Genomic DNA, 25,503 nt, shown 5'->3' on the forward strand with positions numbered 1-25,503 from the left:
CAAATCAAGGCAATAACAAATAAGTTCAATAATCAGTCCAGTGATATGACAGTGATGTGGCGATGCACACGTTCCCTTGAGTCATCTCTGTGGCCTGTTTCTGAGGAGCAGCAGGGTAGAGACATGTTTATTGGGGGAGACTGCTGAGTCATGGGTAGAGTACTTTTGCAGAAACACCATGCTCACCCCCTCCCTCTCCTGCGTTTCAACAGCTCTCCTCCTCCATCCAGTCCTTTCTTTCTGGCCTGCACACCTCCTCCCACTCTCTCCCTCCGACTCAATAGCTCTCTCTCTCTCTCTCTCTCTCTGTTTCATCTCATCTCCTCATCTCCCACTCATGCCTGTACACTATCTCTCTACTACCCCCTCCTAACATTCTCTCTCACTCTCTCTCTCTCTCTCTTTCTATCTATCTATATATTTATCTCTGGCATTTAATTAGGAAGATTCAGGGTCAGAGGTCACCCATCAACCACACACAAAGTCAATAATGCATAATATGAAATTCTTCATTTGGAGTCCCTGTCTCTGATTTAGCATTAAATACAGAAACCATGTTAAAGAACTGATCAAAGATTCACACAGAGGATTGTTTCAGCATCACATAAGACTAGATTTTTTTTGGATAAATCTTTTGCACAGTCATGGCACTGCGCACATTCCAAAAAAGTGTTCGTATATCGATCATATTAAAAATGTAATACAGCTTCGGGGCATTTTGGTATTATTTAGTCTCTTCCTGCTAAGAAATCCTGCTAATGAGTATCTGATCAGAGTCACTGCGTCTGTGTGCGAGGAGGACCTTCTGACCTATATCAAAATTTTGCAAGTCATTGCTGCTGTTTGCAAGCTGTCGAAGTGTTTGCATCCTTCTGCCTTTGTGTCCTTTCCAGAAGAAGGGGCTGTCAGAAGCTAAAGCTAAACATACACCGTGGAGTAAATAATATTTCAGAGATGACGGAGGAAGCTCAGTGGGAAGAGAGCAAGAACTGAACTGAAAGATGTTATTTGTATCCTTCCTTTCTTTCTCTGTGTCTTTAAAGTGGTGAAAGTGAGAGAGAGAGAGAGTGTAAGAGAGAGAGAGAGAGAGAGAGAGAGAGAGAGAGAGAATATTGGAAAATACAAATTCATTCACTCCATTGTTGCTTCTTATGATGATTGGTCACTGCAGGAAATTAGGTTTATTTTAAAGAGTATGTACGTTTCTAAGGTCGGCCTACTGTGGCTTATTTTTCAGCTTTGTCCTACCAAAGTAAAACCTCAACATGACATTTCGTAGTAGAAACCCTGCCTCTTACATTACAGCATGCAAGACTTGAACTAAAGCAATAATTAGAGAGCCTGCTGGCAAGCAGCATAAATAAAGCAGGGAATACCGAGGGACGTGCTGAGCTTGAACAGATTTTTTTTTGGAAAATATCAGAAATACTCGGATCCCTTTTACTTTTTTGGCATTATTATTATTATTATTATTATTATTATTATTATTAAATGTTGCCTTAGACATGTGATTCTACATAACTTTTGAATAATTCTACAGACCTCAAGTATCAGAAGACCATATAAGATGATATATAAAGATATAAAGCCGATGTATTGTAAAGAAAACAAAACAAAAAAAATGAAAACAGATGTTCAGATCAGTGTCTATTATTATTCCATAATCAAAAAAAATATCCCCCTGCAAATCAAACAGTACAAAAAAATCCCATTTGTATCCCAGGCCACGCCACAGTGCCATGACAGGATGACATCTGAACAACAGCACCTAACTACATCACTAAGCTTTCTTGCTCTTCTAAACGTTTCGGTTGAAAATGATTGACGGTTCAAAAATTCATTCATTCACGTGTTTTGTTGTCTCTGTAGCGTGTGCAAGCACCGATTTCAGTTGTTGGCCTCCTCTTCCCCCCCGCACCAGACTACTATTAAAAGGCGCTGACGTCAAAGCGGCGGCCATGTTTGGCGCGGGCAGAGAGCGTCTCCATTGAAGAAGAAGCTGCAGTAAAGCCACGCAGTACCAGCAGGAGCAGGCTTCAAAGCGGTCAGCTGCTGAATAGCGCACATCATCAGGTAAGGGGTTGTTCTTTTTAGGACTGTAAGGAAATCTAAATATCTATTTTAAAAACGTCTTTTTTTAATGCTATAGAATGAACAATACAACCAAAGAAAGATTGCAGATTGAGAGTGTTTTCGCTCAGAGCACTGAGCTGGTGTGTATATGTGGTCAATGTTGGTGTTGTGATTAGAAAGCTGGATATGAGATGATTATATGGATGCCGCGGGCCGGTGCGCACGATGTGGGCGGATTCTGCGCTTCAGCACCTGGGACAGCGACAGCGCTCTCATCCCCGACTGTTTAATCTCATTTCTGCCTCTGAATAATATTTAGTTAGATGAAATATTACAGATTATAACGTCGAAACGAAACGATGAGCCCTGACGATTTGTCTTGCACAAGGGCAAAGGTGTTTTTTGCCCCTTTTTTGCCTTGCTTGTCTGTATTTTTTTTTAGATTTTTTTTTCTTTTACGTTCGTTTTAACAAGCAGAAATCATAACCTCTCTTCCCTCTAATCGACGTCGTGTGTTTTCTGGTCTCTTCGTCAGAACGTAGTATTTAAACACACGCCTTGCTGCGGGGTTTTTACGCACCGCATGTGCATTTGGTTTGAGCCAAAATATTGCTCAGGTAATGAAGGATATAATGACAAACTGTCGTGACGTGGGAAAAAATAATATATGTCTATATTGCATACATATAGGCTTTATGATCGCGGAAACAGATCACGGAAAAGGGGGAAACTGGCGTCAGATGGCGTGATAAACTGCGACATAACATGAGAGAGAGAGAGAGAGAGAGAGAGGGAGAGACGACGTGCTGTGAACTAGAAGGAAAGTCATTATTACGCATCAGACATTTCTGGAGCGCTGCTTTGTTGTCTTCTGTTGTTATTACCTAAAAGAACGAAAGGAAAGGTAGAAAGGTGGAAACGGCCACATCCTGTGAGTATTTACGTGACGGGGGCACTAATTACCGTCCGTGTCTTGTCAGTGATGGTCGGTGGGTGATGGGCGGGGCCTGGTGTGCGGGGGCGGAGAGGGGAGAGACCCGCACTGACGGGAATCTGCGGGATTGCTGGTGTTCACGTTCTAACGCAGTATTTTTTAAATTCATATTTTTGGCCCTGGGTAACAGCCATAATCAACAATAATGCTCGTGGCTTAATAAACAGAAGCAGACATTTGTGGCTGTTGCATGTAGATCTGTCTCTGTCACGTGCCTGGCTTTTTTGTGCTTCAATTCATACTTGGTTTTTATCCGCAGGGTGTTACTCTTATTGTTAATGTTTTTTACTGTTTATACTTAAGCCATTTTTTTGTTTACGCCATCGTCCTAGCAGTGATTAGTCACTGCACACTCGTGACGCAGAAGAGAGAGAGAGAGAGAGAGAGAGAGAGAGAGAGAGAGGAAAAATATATCATCTTCATGCCGTGCATTATGGGAGAGAGGGTGGAAAATCCCGAGAGCTCTTCACAGCGACCTCAAATATTGATAAAAGATCCCCCTCCTTTTTTAATAAATTAAAAAAAAAGAAGCAGACACCCGCAGTGGAAAGGCGTCTATTGTGTAGGCCTACATTGTGCGCGTGTGTTTGTGCTTTTTGTGAGAGGCAGGTGGGCTTGATCAGGGCACGACGGTTTAATGCGGCTGTTGGACTGCAGCGCTGCTTCTGCTGCTGCTCCTCTCCCTGAAATGGTGACTCACGACGTCGACCACGTACACCAATCTGCACCAACGTTCACACCATGTCGCTGCTTTTCATGAAAATAATGCGATGTTGGAAAAGATGGAACCATTTGTTGATCGACATGGACGAGTGTGGATGTGTTTTCTCTGCGTGCTTTAATGCAATCACATATTTCAGTGTTACTAAACAGAAGGAGAACATATATAAAATCAAAAACAGGGTAGAATTACGATATTTAGCCTCTGTTCTGATATTTTGAAAGCATATGTACAGAGCAAGTCACATAATGCTCTGTATAACATAAAGATAACACGTGATTATGTGGAAGGTACGGAATCCTGACTAAATTTACTGCATTTATATGGATTAGGTAGTAAAAGATTCGAGTGATTATTTGGCTTGTGGGGTTTTCTTTCATTAAATTGTTTAGGTTTGCTCATCATGCTGAGTTGAGGAATGTAACATCAGAAAAATATGAATTCACAAAGCGACACTTGGCCCCGTTCCAACATACTGAGGAGTTTTTCTAAAACTTGTATAAAACCCAGTTTTAATTAAAAATAAAAATCATTTTACACTTTATCTATCGCTGTGTTGTGTTACGGTGTGCTCATCCGAGGTGATGGAACGGCACATCATTATTCATGTTGTTGACTTTACTTGTGGATCAATACAACAAAATAACAGATCATTAGTTAAAACGTTACATTTACTGCATTTGGCAGATGCCTTTATCCAGAGTGACTTATATTTATCTTGCTTATACAACTGAGCAGATAAAGGCTATGGGGCCTTGCTAGAGGGCCCAGCAGTGGACACTGGGATTTGAGCTCACAACCTTCTGATCAGTCGTCTATCATCTTAACCCCTTATCTTCCCTCACAAGCTGCTGATTCAATAAATCTCGACTACGCTCCATTATGCAGTGGAGATCTTTCTAGATCACTCATTGCAGTTTTGATTAAGATAGATCTCATGACTCCGATACAGGGGGCAGGGTCAGTGGGGGTGGGGAAACCCAGCATGGTTTATGTGATAATGTTTATGCCTTTGATGGTTAGGAAATATTTACTTTAGTAATATGTTTTTATCACATTTTGTCATCATAACAGCTTTAGCTCTGATCCTGCTGTGATCTCAGTTTGCCATAGTGATAGATATATTTCTCCATCAGTCTGAGAGGAAGCAGATATGCTCCTTTTTCTTAATCCTTACCTTTTTTATGCATGCATTAGTTATATACATATCTAGGGTTCTTTTTCGGCAAATGATTTATTTATTTTGAAATTTTTAAACCTGAAATTGCACGACAAGATTTGGTCTTTTTTCTATATTAAAAGGTAACTGGATTCTCCTTGTGTAGGAATACTATGAGAACATATACTGTATACCGCTTATCCTCTTATTTATTAGTGATGCCTGTCTCCTGCTGCACAATCCTCTGGCTGCGCTTACAGTAGCTGAGGGTGTCTGAATAATCGTCTCCTCATCAGCTCTTATTTTCCGTTTGCTTCAGTGATGCTGCTGAGATGATAGTTTTATCTGAAAACAGATGAATATTATTTGAGACCAGCAATAGGTGTGCTCACAAAGACCCATTAAACATTTAAATGGAAAGCCAGGGGACTGAAAGCACATGAAAGCATGTAAATGAAACAAATATGGTCTAATGCCTTATAGGTTCCCTAGAGCAGTTTGAGAATGGACAGATTAGAGAGGATGGATGGATAGAAGAAAGCAGATTGACAGGGAAAATAAAAGATAAGCATTGGTGTGGGACTGGGAAGAAGGTGTCATATGATGCTGTTCTTTCTGATTGCAGCTGTTTGATTTGGCAGCACATGGCTACAGGTCATAAGTTCGTGTTTGTATGTGAGGACAAATCTGCTTGACTGAGCTGTGTCACGGGTCAGACGTCAATCTAAAGCCTGAGCGTCTAGGATTATAACACCACACACTAATCCCCTTCTCAGTGCGCGCGTTAGGCCTGCTTTAGCTGCACACATTCATTTCGCTCGTATCCAATCCCTCCGGAAAAAAATGTCCTTCGGAGTCTTTTACTTAGTGCAAAGTGATACAGAGTGATGATGATGATGATGGAAACATTCCTCAACATAGAAATAAATGATGTTGTGACCTTAGAGTAAAAGGTGTTTTTTGTGTGTGTTTTCTCTTTCTAATACATACAGAAATACATCAGATCTCATCAGTCTGAGAACTGAAGTGAATGTATTGTTCGTATATATTGGCATTTTGCTCCTTAATTGCTTTATAATGTTTTTGTTTGTTTTTTTTGCTGCTCATTAAATATTTATCAGTTGATGAAGCCAAGACTTACTGCTTTCAGCTTAAAAGCTCCTGAGCTCTATCCTTCATCTCAGTGCGTATTTTCAGGCCCTGATCCTCATCGGCTTGGGTTCTGAGATGGAAATACGAAACAGTGTGTTATAGCAAGAATCTTCATAATACGTATAAGCAGGGGCACATGGAAGAAATAGACTGATTGATGAGAAGAGAAACAGTGAAAGATGCTCATTTTGTATCCGAGGCTGGTTGGTGATGACGATGGAGCACATAATGTACAGGAAGTGTGAGCAGGATCATTGCTGTGAAAGTGAACAATAAATTTAAGAGAAGATCTCCTTTTTTTCAACAGGCTTAGTTTATTTAACAAGAGGATTTTGGTTTATCCTCGCAGTGTTAATTATCTGTTACACATTACAACTGATCAGGCTTTGCTTCCTAAAAAATATGAGGAAAAATGAGTTCGGCAAAATTCTCCAAACGGTTGAAGAAACTGTAAATTTTCTCTTTAAAAAAGTCACTAATAAGAATTCAGTACCATTGGTTTATACCATCAACTACCATAAATAAGCATTTAATAAAATACATTTTAACACATTTTTTTATTTAAAAAATTTATTTATTCATTTATTTTAAAAAAGCATTTACATTTAAATTAAAAGTCCACATTTAATTTGATTTCTGGTTAAGGTTCAAACCATTAGAAGCAATTTGTTCTGTGGTTGGAGGAGACACCAGTTTCGGTCATGAACACCATCAACATATTCCAAACAAATCAATACAAATATACTGCAGGAACACAAAATCAATGTTTTTTTCAACAGCTAACTCAACAGATTTGACCTGTGGTGTGAGATACACAAGAGCATGAGCAGAGCAGCGGCTTAAAATGTTCTTCGTGGAAGCCGGATCCAAGATCCATGGAGATGTGTAAACATTACAGACAGAGGCTTCGAGGAATATTTAGTTGTGGGTATTAAATATGTGGCATAATGCTTAAAATATCACTCATCGCAGTTTCCTTTGGGATCTATCTATCTTTATGAAATGTGCCAATAAGAGTGAAGAATTTTTTAGTCATTGAAACATGGCTAGAATTGTTTCTATTTGTATTTGTGTTATATTACATTTTATTACAGATATATTAAAGATATAAAATATTATTCAAAACTATCCAAAAAAAAAAAAACATTGTCCATTGTGATGAAAGTAAATCTGTGAATCATGAGAGGGAGATTAGAGTGGACACAGTGACTGAGAGAGCTTGTTACGAGCGTGTGCTCCGGTAATGAATCCACCCTAATCGGGACAAAGTCTGGCTCAGGAAGTGGACAGACTGCAGGTGGAGCGCGAGACGGCGGGGTTGGGAGGGGTTTCAGTGCTGCAGTGGAATCTGGTGCTTTCGACTGCAGGAGGATCACAGATGGGCATGTGCAACGCAGCCGTGTTAGATCAACTGCAAAGGCATCAAGATTCTCATTATAGCTCCAGCCTTCAGCAGTGCGCACTGGGAAAAACTCCGGCTGTAAAAATACCCGTGTAACCGTATCATTCCTATTTCCTATCGTGTCTCACCTGGAATACAGTGGGAATATAGTTTAATTATACTGAACAGCTAAACTCACTAATATCAGTGAAATGAGCACCATGGCAGTGTCAGCAGTATCAGCTCACAGCAGTGTACTATAGGGACTGAACATAACGCAGACGTTCGCATGATTTTTCTGTTTTCTGGGGTTTTATTTGATGCTCTGAGCTTCTGTTGATGCCGTATGTTCCAGATCCACACATTCCTTAATTTAGCTCATTAAAAGTCAGTATTTCGTTGCTTATATTTCAAGCTTTTGAAGAGTTTTTACAGCACAGTGAAATGTATCCCTTCTTCATGTACCCCAGCTTGTTAGGAAGTTGGGGTCAGAGCACAGGATCAGCCGTGATACAGCTCCCTAGAGCAGAGAGGGATAAGGGACTTGCTCAAGGGCTCAACAATGGCAGTGCTGGGGCTCGAACCCACAACCTTCTGATAAATAACACAGTCAGTCCACCACTTTTTACCTCTAAACATGTTTTGGACGCATGCTTACTGTGGGGTTATTGTTGTTGAGTGTGGACTCCCCAAGCTGCTTTATTAGAAATAAAATAACACATAATCAGATAAATCTAAAAATGAGAACCTGGATCACTGAGAGAATAACGAATGGCGAGAAATGAGAAACTAAGAGACCCCTACCATATATCTATCATATCCAGAATCCTGTTGCAGAACAGGTCTATTTCACCAACTCTAAAACTCAAGGTCGAATCTGATGAGTTTATTCCTCGTTCAGGGGACAGAGATGCTGTTAGAGCGGCTACGGGAGAGACGGAGGCTGCAGAAACAAAATGGCAGCCTGACTGGCACAAAGACAAGCTGCTCTGAGTGGGCCTAGGTAAAAGGAGTCGGAAGACGGTCCAAATTTTCACACCTCTCGCTGTTTTTGCAGGACAGAGAGGGAGAGGGATTGCAGCACCACATGAAATGGTGGAAAGATTACAAAACGCTGACTTGAGTAGAAATGCTGCTATTGTCGTAATAGTCGTAATAGAGCAAAAAGGAACATTGAAATTAAGAAAATGACTAAAAAAGAGCATAGATAGATAGATAGATAGATAGATAGATAGATAGATAGATAGATAGATAGATAGATAGATAGATAGATAGATAGGTTTTATTGAACTTATAAGGAAACTGTTATGTTACAGTAACATAACACTGAACATTTAAATAAAATAGAAAATAACACACTGAATATTAAACACAGATATGTACAACAGTCAAAAATACTAAAACAACAATAATAAACTTTATTTATTTATTTGTTTTTTTTAAGAAAGAGTAATAAATCATATGTGTAAAAATGACAGTGAATTAAACGTACTACTGTGTGTCAGATAAACAGCGTGTACACTTGGTTGTGTTCGTCTCTCTGTAACACAGAGTCAGGGTGAACAGTAAGAATGATTTCCTAAAACCTTGTTTATGGGAGCGGAGCTGAAGGAGTCTGTTAGAGGATGAGCTCTGCTGTCTCTGGAGTGTGTGATGAAGGAGATTTGATGGATTGTCCATGACGGACAGCAGGAGTTTCAGTGTCCTCCTACTGAACTCCCCACTGACTCCAATTTTTGTCCAATAATAGTTTCAGCCTTGCAAATGAGAATGAAATACGATCATCTTGTGAGTCATTACTTTACAAAAGACATTTTTAAACATGTCTACATCTGACACAACAACAGTATTACTAGCTGAGTTGAAGTGCATGTCTCTGGAGACACAGTTAGCTGTCAAGCAAAGATACACACTACCCTGCTGTATCACTGAGTCTAGAGCAGCAGGTATACTTTAATACTTTAACACAAAAGGCAAAACAATGATGTGACGTCTTACATTTAATATAGAGCTCTTTGTCTAGCGCATTATCACGCTTGCCTTTAAAGAATTTAAAACTGGAGATACTCCTGGGCCAGTGATGATCCTCTGTCTTTAATGTTTAATACATTTCACATCTGATATGTAAAATGTAAGAAAGGAACTTATTTATTTCTAAAGAGTTATTTATTATTAATTAAATATTAATTTATTAAATTGGCTTATAGGAGTTTCATGTATTATTATTATTATTATTATTATTATTATTATTATTATTATTATGTATTAATTTGTAATTTTTTATTATTATCCACAATAATTTTAGAAAAGCTGAACATTTGTAATAAGACATTATAACTTTATTTACTTTTTTAGCTCTTTTAACAATGGACAATGTCACAAAGCTGCTTTAGAGATATATACAGAATAGATAGATTTTTTAAATTAAATTTATTAATTAATTTTTGTATGAGCAAGTCAGAGTGAGGGTGGTGAGGAAACCCCTCCTGAGACCATATGAAGAAGAAACCAGACTCTAAAGGGAACTCATTCTCATCTGGGTGACACGGATAGTGTGATTATAAAATAATGCTTAAATAATTACTAAGTTTTTTGCATCCTTGTGGGTTCTTCTTCCCACAAATCTGAAAATATCTGGATAATTTGCTTAACCCGTACTTAACCTGCCTGAGTGCAGATGTGCGCATGGCCGGAGTTTCCAGCTTCGGTTTTATTAAAATGTCTGTAAAGAGGAAACGATGGTGCGGTGTTTTAGTGCTGAACTGCTTCACTACAGAGAAAGTGAAAATAACCACAGCTATCAGGGGACTGGAAATGAGGCACTCTGTTTTGTTGTTGTTTTTTTAAATCTTTGTCATTACACTGCAATAGTTGATTATGTTGCTGAGGACATTTCACAAACCAATGCCTTTACAGTGTAATGAAATATTGATGACAACAAGAGCTAAATAATGCATGGCTAATAAAGCCAAGACGTGATGCTGATTGAGTAGAAACGTGTAACATTACTGTGATCTGTCAAGTGAAAGTGGAGAGTAATAAGATTTAGGTAGAAAAATGGTTGCAATACCTACAGGAAATTGTAATAATATGCATCGCTGCACGGCTCTCTGAAAATGAATGTCCTTTTTTTTTTTTTTTTAAGGCGTGTGTTTTAAGATGCTTTTGAGAGAATAATCACTGACTGCAGGTGAGATCGGGTCTGGATGAAGGTTTCATCTCTGGACCCTCTACAGCTCTCTGGACATCAGTGAAATGCAGGGAAAACAGGATATGAGGTCATATCGTATCAGAATTACAAAATCTTGTTTCAAATAGCATTTTTCTACTATATTTGAGAAATGTGTCACTTGGAATGGCTCACAAGCACAACAACCAGCAACGGATGCCACTGATTGTTTAGTACAGTACTCCTAAAAGCAAGTGACAATGATCTCTCATTTCCTATAAGACATTTATTAAACCTATATCTAAGTACAAGTTTGACTTTCAATGATCTGTGCTGAATTCTCTCTTTTGTCCTGCTCTGTTGTCTTTTGTCTGTTGTGTTGTTGCGGTTGTTGTCCCATGTTCCTGCACCCTGCCATTTATTTACCCTCAACCAGTCGAGGAAAATCGGACACGCATCTATCACTTTGTCCCAAGCATTTTACTGGTCAAAAGATTTACAGAGGCTAATGTTGTTTACTCCGCATAAAAGCACAACGCAGGTAAAAAGACTGATGGGGAAAGAGAAGAATGGAGTAAATTAGACATTAACGGAGCAGGAGGAACAAAGGAAAGGCAGAAGAACAGATAAGAAGAAAAGCAGACGAACAAAAACAGCTGCTTTTGCTTAAATGCCAGTTTTTAGCATGGACAGAATTGTAGTACTTTAATAGAGACACGGTATTTGTTATATGTCGAAGTGGGCGTGGTCTTGATTGTTTTTCCACAGCAAGGGCTTGTCCTAAAAGTGTGTATATGAAATGAATACCTTTAAGTGAGATCAGCATTGCTATGATCTGTTATAAACGTTGAGGAATGATGTTTATGGCATGTCTGAGCCTATGGCTTGTCTCAGCGGTGTGTTAGTGTTCTTTCAGTGCTCTTTGAATTATATATCCAAACCACACGAGCTTATGAAGGGTGAAAAAAGGAGAGGTAGTAAAAAGTAGGTTTAGGATTGAGACTTCATGGTGTTTTACTTCAAATATCCATGAAGATAAAGCTGGACCCTGCTACTGCGTGGAATTTCCGGTTATTTTAAAGCTGCTGTCACTGATGTTTGTTTGAACGTGTCCTTGTTTACCAATCTGTCCTTGGTGATTGTGACCTGCTCATTAATATCGTTGGGCAAATTTCTAGAGATCATTTTAGACTATTCCAAGGCTCTGAGAAGTAATATGATGACAGAAAGAAATCCATCATCTATCTCCTGCTCAGGAGGCTTCGTACTGACCTGCGGCTTTGGTCATTTCATCATTTCAGCATCTCTGAGATTCTTGTCCTTCATTTTCCATCACGGTTTAAGGTCACGCTGCTACATTAAATCTAAGTTTGATGCTCTGATTTTATGGCACCTTTAATGTCTGCTCAGATCTGATTGAATTTTAATTGTAACTGTAACGACTGAAGGGAGAATATTTGTGAACTCTATAGCTGCGGCTCATATTTGACTGCTGAACATGACTTTTGTTCCTGTACTGCTAACTGTATAATTATTATATTTTTTATGAGTGTTTGTGTGTTTTCTTTGGGTGCCAAAAAAAAAAGAAACAAAATGTTCTTCCAGCACTCTGGGGATCTTTCTGGCTGTCAGCAGAGAAAGTACACAGTTATCTAGGACTGCACATGAGACGAGAAAAAAGTGCTGGTACACTAAACTCCTTGGGGTTGAATTTTTATAGGGTTTTATAGAGTTCAACAGCCATGAAGATGCCAGTTACATTCCGACTTATAAAGGATGCTCTGCCCTCATCATTATACAATTCCATAAAAACTGGTCCGATACATAACGCAGAGCCACTAGGTTACTGAAGTGCCAAAGTAATTGTATAAGGAGGCTTTTTCTGAGGTGTTTATTGATGGCATTTAAAATAGCGTGTGTAAATGAAATGGCTTTACTGCGACTATAAATCCGGCTGACCTCTGCAGCGCATGCCGTGATGTGATGGCGAAGATAAATCTTTGATGGAAATGGATCTGAGGAACCCTTTAAATCTGACCCAGACTGACACAAATCCTCTCCTAACACTGGCCCCTATTAAGGAGATGTGCATGGTTAAATAATGTACTGTTATGTAGGAGCTCTTTGAAATGTTGACTCGAGGGCAGTGCGGGATTAATAAGCAGTAACTCATCTATCTGCTTTTGCTCCAGCTCGCCCCGTACTCCCTGCAGGACCTACACTTCCTAGTTGGAGGGCAGCTCCACCGGATCCACACCAGCAGCCATGGCAGACGACGCAGACATGCGCAATGAGCTCTCGGACATGCAGCAGCGTGCCGACCAGCTGGCCGATGAGGTGAGGATCTTAAATTCGCCAGACATCATGTCTTTATGGTCTTTCATAATGAAACACCTCACTCTGTAATCAAAGAACCCGGGTTTACATTAAGTAACCCATGGTTAAAAACCACTATAAAAAATGGTTTAAGGAGTCATTGTTTTAGCCTTTGTTCGAATTGAGTAATGAATATTCATTTCAGTCATGATTATTCAGTTAGGAATCATTTCAGTGCTCATTAAAATTTAACTGCTTTGGTAGTTTTTGCATGTGTAGCTGACGTGGCAGTTTTTCCCTTTCCCCCTGGAAAGCTTCAGGCTGTTTGGCGTCTTGCTACAGGGGAAAATGCAGACGTTGCAGATATTCCTGTCTCCATTTGCTGAAATTCATGTGACGTATTTATGAGCGGTGTGAGGAGTAAAGCCTGATCCCATGAGAAATTTGTACCAATTCAAATGAAATAGTTAAATAAATAGAGATGAGAATAAACACTTAACAGGTACAAACGCTACTAATGCACACCCGCTCTTAATATACATATAGAGCATGTACACTGCTGCTCTAATGTCCATGAAGTACAACAGGAAAACATTTTCTTTATCATCCCGAGATTGCTCGTTCCAAGACATCCATACCAAGAGAGCAAATATTCTCGAGGAGGGACGGGTGACATCTCTCCTCCACCAATCACAGTGATGTTAGTAAATCACGGGCGTCTGTAAGCTCATGCATGCTGAAGCGAGAAGATTTATCTGGAGTTCTTAGGCTCCTAAAGCCAGGAACCATCTCACATAATGAAATCTGTGCTACAGAGTGATCCTTTGAAAAATAAATGTGATATGACAGTAAAAAAATTCCAAAACTTTACACCATGCCTTTCACACTGATGTTTATCCAAGTAAGGGCTCCAAGGGCTTTTAGCTGTGTGAAAGACTTCAGGAAAAGCCTGTGCTTTATTGATCAGTAATTTTGGATCAATTGTTCAGGAGATTTTACAAATAATAAGAGTTCAAAAATGTAATATTTCTCTCTTGTTGCTTATGATGTCTGATAAAAAAGAAGAACTTCAGTAACTCGCTGCTGTCAATAATGTAAACTACTCACTCATAAATGACTTCTGTTATTCTTCTCCCACATCCTTAGGTCTTAAAAATCTTTATCTTCTATCCTGCTTCTGTTTATAATGCACAATGTCTTCTCTTTCTTTCCACAGTCACTGGAAAGCACTCGCCGCATGCTGCAGCTGGTGGAAGAGGTCAGTCATCTAAACTGTATATAACAAATATAGGTCGATAGTATGGTATGCATTAAGGAGAATGAAATATGGACAATACAATTTTAATAGGATAGTTTAATACAAAAAAAAAAGTTATCTTTATTAAGAAAATGAACATTTTGAAATGAAAAACAAAAGATTAGATGCTGCGACTGCGATTAGAGACTGTTAAAGAAAAATATTTTGAGTAAGAATGAGATTGTAGTGTTGTGGAAGAGGACCCTAAAATGAAAACCCTAACCTGATATTTGAATAAGAATTGTTGTGGTAAATCAGTTGGGTCTCTTTTACATTTCTATGCGCTGCCTGCTGAGCTCAACTGACAGATGGGCTTTTTGACCAGGAGCAAGTTTAGTCTTTCTTAACAAGACTAGACAAGATGACAGTCGGGTGAGATGGAGATAGGAGATGGACAAAGAGAGAGAGAGAGAGAGAGAGAGAGAGAGAGAGAGAGAGAGAGGGAGACTCTTGAGAATGGCCTCTCAAGGTCGTGTTTATAATCAGTGTCTAATACTCTCAGGGCAGAAAAGAGGACAGTGATACACTGGCTCTAAAGTAAGGAACAAGTCAGGAGTAAGGACAAATCCATAGGTGATGGAGGGAAGACTTACCTAAAAAGGAGACTTTCTGTATCTCAGCAAATCATTACCCAGTTACTGATTAGATAACAGAGATAATCTGGGTTACAAAATGTTCCATACATACACACAGTACAGAGCCGCAGCAGTTTATTTCAGTCAGGTTTTCCAGCGTGGGTTGGACAATCTGACATGAACACATCAACCCCCCAGCATTCATTTACTTGCTGAAGCAAAGATGGCTGCAGAGCTCCATCTCGGCCTGATTTATGGCACCATGGAGCCTCCTGATTATAAGAAACATCGATGCTGCTTCCACTGGAAATGCTGATGCAGACGCTCTTCTGATTTAAGCTCAGGAACATTACTGACACTTACAACGGACAGTAGAGCAAAAACATCCCAACAAAATCGCCAGAGCTGATTTTTTTTTAAAGAAGGGTTTTAATAAGTTTTTGATAAAAATGGTGAGAGGTGGGAGATTTACACAGGCCAGAGGACGTCAGTACTTTCACTAAAGCTGATCAATGACTCAGTCAGGCTCTGAGTGTTCAATATATCGATGCCTGTGACTTTCATAACAGCGTCCACACGTAGCCTCTGAGCTTTACACAGTACAACTGAGCTAGAAATGTGTGTCCTTTTCAAGAATCAAGGAAAACACAATGCTCTGTATGATAAATATATAGAAATAAACACTAGATTCATTGTGTAATGAAATTCACGTGTTCATCTGTAGCTCAGTTTATGTGTTTCATTTTGAACATGTGGTAAACGTTAGCTGGATCATTTGATATAATAACACTAAGAAATCAGAACACAATTCTGTGTTCACTCAAAAATCAGGTAAACCCCTTAATATCCTGAGAAGTGTGATGTCGTGTGACGTGATTACAATACACATTCAGCCATTCATGTGTGGAACATGAGTACCGGTCTCATAGAAAATCATTACATGTGTCTCACTGCTAAGAGATTAAAAGAAGAGTCTTGTGCCTGCAGCTTCACCAGTTTAAGTAGTTTTCTGCATAAAAAGTATTAAAAAGTCCAATTTGCATTACAAAACAAAAGCAAAATCAAGCAGACCCTGGAGGGACTGATATCATGTCATTCTGAATGCTGTCAGTATGACTGATTTAATCACTCTCAGTAGTGATGATTATTTGCACATCCACATTCCCAGTGCCAGAGTCTCGCCCTGTATTATAATCCCCAGCAGTGACTTGGCCAAAGTGAAAGAGTTCAACAATTTAAATACTCCTGAATCCTTAAAATCCACCTCCAAAAGCATTTCACCATTCTTCCTTAATCCTTCCTTAAGGAAGCCACTGAGCTGTTGGTTTAAGCCGTTTGATAGTTTCCGTGATAAATAAGCTCCAACAATTGGACTATAATCAGCGCAGTCACCTGGTCTCGTCCTTATCACCTCTCCAACATGTTTCTCACCAGCATTGTTGTACGCCATGCGCACACTAATTTAAGAATCCTTGTCGCTTCAGTTTGAGGAAAGGAAGAAGGCGGTGTGTTTGGTATCTGTGCATTCTTAACTGCTGACATTTATGCTATAGATTTTCCTCCTGGAGTCCGACTCATAAAACACCCCTGTAACCCCGTAACCTGACATTTCGTTATCCTGCACCTTTCCTTGACTCCAACTCATAAAAGAATCCTGTAACTTCTCCTAGTGATCGTACCTCATCTTTGTTTCCACTCTTTCCTACTTTCTTTCACCGTCATCTACGCCAACCTCTTCATGCCACTCGCTGCATAGAGTAAAGATGCTGGTATCAGGACTTTGGTTATGCTGGATGAGCAAGGAGGTAAGTCTAAATGCTTTACAGATGGATAATAAAAGCATGATTAGAATATGATTAATGACATAAAATCTGTTTTTCTCATTTGTAATGTAATATTAAGTAATGTTAAGTAATCTAACTGAATTGACTCGAAACTGATGACTTAATGAACCAATCGATAGTTCCGTTTATTTCTTTTGAATGTTTTCCTTTCAACTAACATCTTTCTGAATCTTTCCTTATCCTTTATTCTTCTGTCCTTCCAACCTTCCGTGCTTCTTTACTTCAAGATGCACTCCAGCAGTAACACAATGTGGCCACTGAGTTAAATTATCTTTTCCATTCTACATCTGGTCAGTTTAAAACTGTACCATCAGTGGAGACCATATTAATCCTAAAAAATGAGTGAGTTTCTTTCTCTGTGTGGGGAAAAAAGCGATCGATTTAGCTGGTGATGACAAACATCACTCTTTCGCATTATTAATATCTTTTTTGTATAATCCCTGGTTCCACATGGCAAAAGCAAGCTCCATAATGTATAGGCCAACTAATGTCCAGTGGCTTTGCCTTGAGCCTTAACTGAAAAACATGACATTTCAAAAGGAAATTGGAATTGTTTGAGGCAAATTGTTATTTGGTAAATTTCATTGGTACTAAAAGTATGTTACATTCTCATGATTGAGTGTTTAAGAATCTCCATGAGGATAATAATGGTCACATTTCCGGAAAAAAAAAGATTTCATAATTTCATGATTTATCTTTATATCTTCGTCTTCACTTCCTCCTAATTTTATCGGAGATTTCTCTGAACACTAGAAACCCATTAATACGGCTTCAAAGCCAGGGATTCTACAAATCTGACGATGGCGCTGGACTTTCTTCTTTCTTCCCATCCACAGTCTTTTCTTTTTCTCCCCTAACAGCATATATAACAGCGTCAGACTGCATCCCCACTGATCACGCAGCCACCTCCGCCATGTTCATGCCTTCCCCCCACCCAGACAAATAAACTGAGAATTACACACATGGTTTCGGTGAGACTCGCAGACTCCGACTCAACACGCTATATCCTCGGGCTTGAGGTGAAAGATTTCTGTCCTGAGGTTTAATTAAAACTCAAAACGCTGCAGCTCTTCTCACTCCACCTCAGGGATCTGTTTCAGTACCCTGTAGAAGTTCCCTTTATACAATTTTTTTGGTTCTCGAACCCATTATACTTTAGATGGAAAGATCTTTTATATCCGAAAGAGTAGGGATCATTTTGCTGACAGTTGAGCCACTCAAATGCATGCTGTCCCTGCTAGATAAGCCACGTCCAGCTTGATAGTGTTCATTACTCCGAAATAAAAAAGCCAATAAAATTCATTCCACTGCTGTCATCCCTTTGTCCTGACCAGAACAACTCGATCGTGTTGAAGATGGCATGAACCATATCAACCAAGACATGAAGGAGGCCGAGAAAAATTTAAAAGATTTAGGGAAATGCTGTGGCCTTTTCATATGTCCGTGTAACAAGTAGGTACTGACCATGTAACGGAGGGGTCTTTTGCGTATGTGGTGGCGTCCGTTTTTTTTTTCCTCCTTTGTTTTCCTTTTGTCACAGTGACTGTCTGAAGTTTTTTTTTTTTTCTTTCTGTCTTCTCTTCTTTGTCCTCTCTTTCCTCTTTTCTTTCTTTCCTCCCTGTCTTCTTCTGACGTGCTTCGTTCTGTGGGGGATAAATTGCTTGTTGTTTAATCAGAACAACTGGAGCGCATCGAAGAGGGGATGGACCAAATCAATAAGGACATGAAGGATGCAGAAAAGAATTTGAACGATCTAGGAAAATTCTGTGGTCTTTGCTCCTGTCCATGTAACAAGTAGGTGCTGCTTGCCTGCCTGCCTGCCTGCCTAAAAATATTAGAATATAAAATAATACATCCTAGAAATCTAGTAGCCCTAGCCAGCAGTAGCCAAACTCACTACCCACGCTCTTCATCACGACCTGCCCCAAAGGAAACAACAGCAACAAAGCATGAGCCATTGGGCGCACACACACTCTCACACACACATCCAGCTGCCCTCCAGACTCGGCTCTGAGTCCTCTACGAAAGAGCGACTGTCCATCAGATATATATGACGTAAGGCATGCTGCACTGATCCTGACGTCTGGCTTATAAACCTGCGCTGAGAAACGCATGCAATGATAATCACGATCGTCCTTTAGAAAACTTTAAAGCTGGAAATGTCAAAGGATCCACCATAAAAGATGTATGGATGTGCCAAAGTTGTTAATGTAGAAATAAATTTTTTTTCAGTGTAACAAATCGGACACTGTAGTCATTTTGGTGAGCTTCTGGTGAGCAAATTTATCAATCATGGCAATTCTTATTATTTTCAATTCAGTTTTAATTTATAACGAAAGAATGAATCCGTTAAACATCATAAGCTGACCAAATGTAATAAACTTGCAACTTTGAGAGCACATCCATCAATGCCACTGGCTTGAATGAGTGAAACAGCATGACCCTGAATGCCAAATGCATGTTGATGCAACTTTTGCTATTAATGACATTAATGCTGCCTGTTAAACCTGTTAAATAATCATGCATAATGACTCTCACAATGCTGAAGATTAACACATATTGTTTCTCATGAATCACGTTCATTAACACAATGTAAACCGTTAGAGTGATAATAAAAAGAAGAAGCAGACTGCGGAGGAAAGAGCCATGTTTTAACTGGTTTCCCACGAGATCTAGGTCAGAGAGAGAGAGGTGGAGAGGGCGACAGTGGTGTCTGCTTTAATCTGAATATCCTGGCCATCACTAGCAATGCCTTTGGCTGTATAAGTCAAATAAAAGAATACCCAAGCAAATCGCCGATTTATCCTACAGCTAATCTGACCCTGATGATACTGTAAGTAAGGAATAAAATGTTGGGTCTTTATGTTATAATCAACGGAGGCTCCATAATGAAGGCCATCCTCAAGATCTACAGTAAAACAGAATCTCCTAAAAGTATTTTATACCTCTTATATATACTGTGACACACCAATTTCCCCATCTATTAGGGTTTCTCTAAATATTAATGAACAAGACATCATATTTTATCCATTTTTGGTTAGCTTTAATGCTTTAGAGTCCTTGACAGAGAAAGTTATATATATTAGAGCAGCCATAAACAATCTTTTATTTGATGTTAATAAGACAGAATTGCTTTCCTGTGCTGCAGAACTTGAAGTTCCTGTGAATTTGTATTTAATATTTAATTTAGCTTTAATAAATTTCAAGTGTTATAAAATGTTAAGCAATTAATAATAAAGGTTCAACTTTAAGATTCAGCTGCTTTGTTTTGCAGTGTGATTATAAAACATCCTAAAGTTAGCTTTAGCTTAGATGTTAGACAACCTAATAATAATAATAATAATAATAATAATAATAATAATAATAATAATAATAATAATAATAATAATAATAAAATATTTTTTTTTTTTATTTTTTTTTTTATTATTTATTTATTTATTTATTTTACAAAAAACAAACTCAGTTACTCCCTGAGAATCCTGAAATCAGCTATTTTTTTTCTAATTAATTTTTGTTACGTCATTCAGGCAGAAATTTAACCATACTCTTAGCGTACAAGGGGTTTAAAAAATGGGTCACATGTCAACATCACCTCTATTACACCACACACACTTCTGTTTCATGTCACTAAGACTTCACAGTATGACATACAGTATACTGCTATTAATTAGAGACTGTTTAGCATTTCTGAGTATCACAGGCAGTGTGTCAAAGCAGTTCAAGCTTCAGCCTGCCACATTAAATGAAGCTAAACACACTGCCAAGATAGTTGGATGGTGAAGATTATAAATAACACTGCAGTGGGCAGTCTGGCTTTTTCTCAACTTAGCTTCAAGATCTGGATCCCTGATAACAGTATTTAACCATGTGAACCACAGCAGGATGAAATGTTCTCGTTCATTTTAGGCAGATTCCTTTCTAGGATCATGACAGACTTTTATACAAAAGAGCGAGAGTTTAAACGCTAATCTAAATTTTAGGAAGGATTTGCATAGCCTAATACTACACATGTACTGTAGAGACTTAATCTAGTTTCTTCTCTGTTATATGTTGAGCCAAAACATTCAGTCCTACAGAATTCACCAGAATAATCACCAACAATAAATAAGACTACCTCAAACAAGGCAGTAAAATTAAAATGGTGATGTAGGAATGGGTTCTCGTCCCTCCAGTTTCTTTTCTTTTGCAGTTGTTTGCACTTGTCTCTGACAGTGTGACAGTCCTGTTATTCTGTGTTGTCTGTCTGCCAAGGCCTGTCTTCTTTGTTATTTGTCATAATCAGAGATAGAACAAGGCATTCTCACTGGGAAGGGGAAGCAGTCCAACAGGAAGTAATGCACTCCTGTTACTTACCTTTGCAGAGTTCCAGATTTCTTTTAGCTAGTTTCCCCCTTGTTTTTTTTCCCCATCATGTTATACCAAAGGTATGTGTTTTAGCCAACAAGCCATGTATGTTATGTGTCAGCAAGGCCTAACATTTCAGATAGAACTGATTTGGTTACGCCTGTTATTTGCCTGCGTGTTAGTCCAGCATTTGTCCACTGTTGCTAGTGTGTGTGGGTGGAAACACTGGTCATATGGAGGCTTTCCGGCCACCTCGGCGCTCATGTTCTTCATGATTCATGCAGAATGAAGAGTGGAGGCAGCAAGGCCTGGGGCAACAACCAGGATGGTGTGGTGAACAGCCAGCCTGCCCGTGTGGTTGATGAGCGGGAACAGATGGCCATCAGCGGAGGTTTCATCCGCAGGTAAGGTTAACTTGGATGAGAACTGGACCTTTAGTGCATAAGCGGAGGGTTAAGACAGCTATACCACTGAGACAGTGTTAGATAAGGCGAACTGATATCACATATAATCCCTGTCATCCTGGTCAGGGATGACAGGGACATACCCAGGAGAGAACAGCAGTCTATCCCATACAAACACTCATTCACAGCTATGGACAAGTTAGAATCACCAATCCACTTACTGGCATGTCTCTGTGATGAGAGTGTAACCGGAACACCCAGAGGAAACCCATTTCAACCAAAAACATAAGAAAAGACAGTAATTCAAGCTCAGATGTGACACAAAGACCCTGGAGCCCTGAATCGCTCCTGCAGTATGCTCATGTCCTGTCCTTCATGTCATCGTTTGTGCAGGGTAACAGATGATGCCCGGGAAAATGAGATGGATGAGAACTTGGAGCAGGTGGGAGGCATCATTGGTAACCTGCGCCACATGGCCCTGGACATGGGCAATGAGATTGACACCCAGAATCGCCAAATTGACAGGATCATGGACAAGGTGGGTGGCAGGAGAATGTTCAGGATTTTAGAGGATACAAGATTTTATCATGCTTCTATCTGTAAAAGCTACAAACGGAATAACATTTTTTAATGGAATTTATTTAATTTAATGATTTTTAAGGAATGGAACTGCTTTTATACAGTCAGAAACACTGATATATGTGTTCAGTCAGAGTTTTTTATGTATAAAATATTGGTTTCTCTACAAAATATGATTGTATTGCTTTAAACCAAACTACATTTAAAAACGTTTGTAATGACCAGATTGACTGATGTAGAGTGAACATGATCAATTCACACAGAATTAAAGTAAACTAGGGGTTAAATCTCAGTGCCGGTCCCAAGCCTGGATATAATGGGAAGGTGGTTTCAGGAAGGGAATCTGGATTAAAAGCTACAGCAAAACAAATATATGCGGATGTGATGAGCCGCTGTGCCGAGCCCTAACAGGGAAGAGCCGGAAGAACGACAACGACATAACAGTCCACCTAGGATTGGCTAGGATAATTTCAAACGGAGGGGATGTGGTAGCTTAGTGGTTAAGGTATTTGACTATTGATTAGAAGGTTGTGAGTTTGAATCCCAGGGCCACCAGTCTGACACTGTTGGGCCCTTGAGCAAGGCCCTTAACCCTCAGTTGTATAAAATGAGATAAAATGTAAGTCGATCAGGATAAGGGCATCTGCTAAATGCCAGAAATGTGAATTTAAATCTCCTAACATTGATGCGGTCATCGTCTCATTACAATGTGTAATGGGTTTTTTATGCTAAGCTAATAACAAAATGCTTGAATGACTTACATCTTCTATGTTTTGTTGTCTCTCAGGCTGAGTCCAACAAGACCAGGATTGATGAAGCTAACCAGAGGGCCACAAAGATGCTCGGCAGCGGTTAAGCGTCTGAATGGCCTGCTTTTCCTAACCGTGCAGTTTGTCAAAATGCACAAACATGCTTTTATCTTGGTATTTACCTTCTAGGTTTGCACACATGCACATATCACCCCCACATTGTAAATGTTGTTCTGTGTGCTGTCTGTCGGCTTTTTTCAATGATAGTCCTCGTAAAATGATTTCTTAAACTCTGTATCATTCTTTCCAAAGGTTGTATATAGTGCTGGCTCGGTGGCTCTAGCTCACTTGTGAAGTTTTTATTCTTTTTTTTTCTTTTTTCTTTTTTTGGTCACTTATATATGTATGTGTATATATGTATACATATCCACACCCTTACATATGTATACATATATATATTAAATATGATATAAACCTCTTTACTGGATGAAATATATAATAGGAATGCTCTACAAAATGTCTTTCCTTTTCAGTATCTCAGTATCGTCTTAGTAAAACTGTGTCATTTCATTAGGCTACTGTCATGCTCCTTATTTCGATGTTGTCATGGCAAACGATGAATGGGTAAAAGATGATTAATTCTATATGACGATGATACCGATACAAAAGCACTTACAGTATCCTTCCTTGGTTCATTTTCCTCATCACAGACATAATCAGTTACTGTTTAGACAAAGTGCAACTAGATTCTGTAGCTGTAATAGACATTGCATTCCAAGTGGTGTGAATTGTGCATTATGCATGACGAATAGTAGATTTTAGAGTCTTATACATAAAACTTGTCTTAAAAATATATAAAAAAAATAAATAAATAAATAAATAAATAAATCATGGCAGTAGCAAAAATTGACAAAAGCATGCTCAGTATTAGGACACAGTTGAACGTTCCATATTCCTGCAAGTTTGCAATAGTGCTCTCTCTCTGTCAATATATATATATATTTACAGACTGTGACCATCGATGTAACATAATGCAACATGACCGAAAGAAGAACTGTAACAGACATGACAAAATGTGGTGGTTCTGCAAAAATGATCTGTTTTCTAAATGATTTATGCAGTCTGGAAAAGATAATGACTGAAAGTGCTGAATGGTGGAGACTAAGTTGTTTTCTGTATCATAGGTTTTGGATGCTCTGAGAAAAAAAAGAAATAAATAAAAATAAAATAAACAAACATTTGCAATGTAAAGCAAAGATGCATATTTCTGAGAGATCTTACTTTTATAAGAAGACTGTATCCTGTTAGTTTACTTTCCCTGTGTGGTTTGTTATTGGTTAAAAAAAAGAAAAAAGAAAAAGAAAAAAGAAAATAATCCGTGACACAAAAAAAAAATAAAAATAAAGAGGTTTTTGTTGCTTCTGTACTTTAGAGCTATGCACACCAAATTGCTACGATGTTGAATAGTCTGTATAAGAAGACAAATAAATACCTTATCTGAATGACACATAGGTTAAACTGTGAGACTGGTGTCCTCAATGCATGTAATATTAAAAATCTCCCTCTGTATCCTGTCAGTCTGTGACGTGGTTGACATTTTGTAGCTAGCTGAATTAATTAAAATGAATATAACCCCTCCTGTATGGGTTGTCCTTATTGTTTTGCATGGATGTATGGAACTGCAAACGATCAGAACTGTCTTACTTTGGACAGATCCTGAATGGAGAGTTGATAACCCTGATAACACTTAAGGGGGGGGTTATGGATTCATCCAAATTTAACTATAGAGCACTGCTGCATGAATGACACCATTGTTACCTCATAGCACACAGCCTTTAGAACCATTTACTGAATGATTAAATCTTGCCTGGAATAAAAATATTTCTTCTTTAAAATTGGCTGTGGATGTAAAAGAAGTAAGCCATCCCCAAAGAGTCCCCATTATTTAATCAAATAAATCATGATGATTAATGTTAATCAAATTATTCTATATCATTTGCTGTATTACAACAAATAAAACAGCTGATCTAAAATTGAAAGGTATTCATACACAATATATATATCCATATAAATATTAATAACTTAGCTCTTGCTGAAGCGACTCAAACATTACTACAGTTGGATACAGTTTTAATTCAGATACACATGAGACAGGATGCACCGCAGACTACGGATACACAGACTGAGGTATACATGACAACAGAAAATGCAGTGTTAAATCCGAACAACAACATTCTTTAATACTCCAACACCCTGGTCCGGCGTGATCTACTTTCCAATATTTAAGGACATTTTCTCATTTAAGCGAAAATGGACATTTAAGGACATTTTCACATAACATTTGTAGTGTGAACACAAACGAAGTATCACCTACTATATTGTGTAATCATTACGATACACTGGATAAAGGTGATGCTATAACAGGTGAGAGAAAAGCTGCTGCTTATTGTAGCTTCTATTAGCGTCTTATGTTACATTCGCTTAAAAGTTACCTTAAAACATCACACATTTGAAACAGCTCCTGCCCGTCCTCATGTCTACTGCCTGGTTTGGACACTGCTGGTGCACAAAATGGTAGCAGGTAAGCAACACAGTACACAGTCCCTGCTGAATGTACCTGAACAGAAAGTCAATTCTGTTGTTTTTGCTCCACATCTGGGTTTGAATCACGAGCTGAACCGTTCTTTCTCCACACTTTGGACCTTCTACAGAGCTTAGTTATAAAACATTTTGTGACTGATCTCCG

General features: G+C 38.8%; 1 protein-coding gene across 2 annotated transcripts; it reads left to right on the plus strand.

Moving 5' to 3' along the window:
* The first annotated feature begins 1,914 nt into the window (after positions 1 to 1,914).
* On the plus strand, positions 1,915 to 24,400 carry snap25a (synaptosome associated protein 25a). Of its 2 annotated transcripts, none has more exons than XM_058379726.1 (8): positions 1,915 to 2,073; positions 12,842 to 12,986; positions 14,182 to 14,223; positions 16,594 to 16,642; positions 18,358 to 18,475; positions 21,310 to 21,429; positions 21,823 to 21,967; positions 22,796 to 24,400. In XM_058379726.1, the coding sequence occupies exons 2-8, from the start codon at positions 12,915 to 12,917 to the stop codon at positions 22,862 to 22,864; spliced, it is 615 nt and encodes a 204-aa protein (XP_058235709.1). In that variant the 5' UTR covers positions 1,915 to 2,073; positions 12,842 to 12,914; the 3' UTR covers positions 22,865 to 24,400. The 2 variants fall into 2 exon arrangements, with proteins under 2 accessions (XP_058235709.1, XP_058235710.1); XM_058379727.1 differs by lacking the exon at positions 1,915 to 2,073 and adding an exon at positions 2,985 to 3,004.
* Positions 24,401 to 25,503: the final 1,103 nt, after the last annotated feature.

The sequence above is a fragment of the Hemibagrus wyckioides genome, linkage group LG25 (genome assembly GCF_019097595.1).
Source record: "Hemibagrus wyckioides isolate EC202008001 linkage group LG25, SWU_Hwy_1.0, whole genome shotgun sequence".
In the NCBI taxonomy this organism is placed as follows: Eukaryota; Metazoa; Chordata; class Actinopteri; order Siluriformes; family Bagridae; genus Hemibagrus; species Hemibagrus wyckioides.

Bases quoted from the DNA above. Each gene is read 5' to 3' on its own strand.
- snap25a (XM_058379726.1), top strand. From the start codon at position 12,915: ATGGCAGACGACGCAGACATGCGCAATGAGCTCTCGGACATGCAGCAG. The intron at 12,987-14,181 runs GTGAGGATCTTA...TTCTTTCCACAG, and splicing joins CCGACCAGCTGGCCGATGAG to TCACTGGAAAGCACTCGCCG. The intron at 18,476-21,309 runs GTAGGTGCTGCT...TGATTCATGCAG, and splicing joins TGCTCCTGTCCATGTAACAA to AATGAAGAGTGGAGGCAGCA.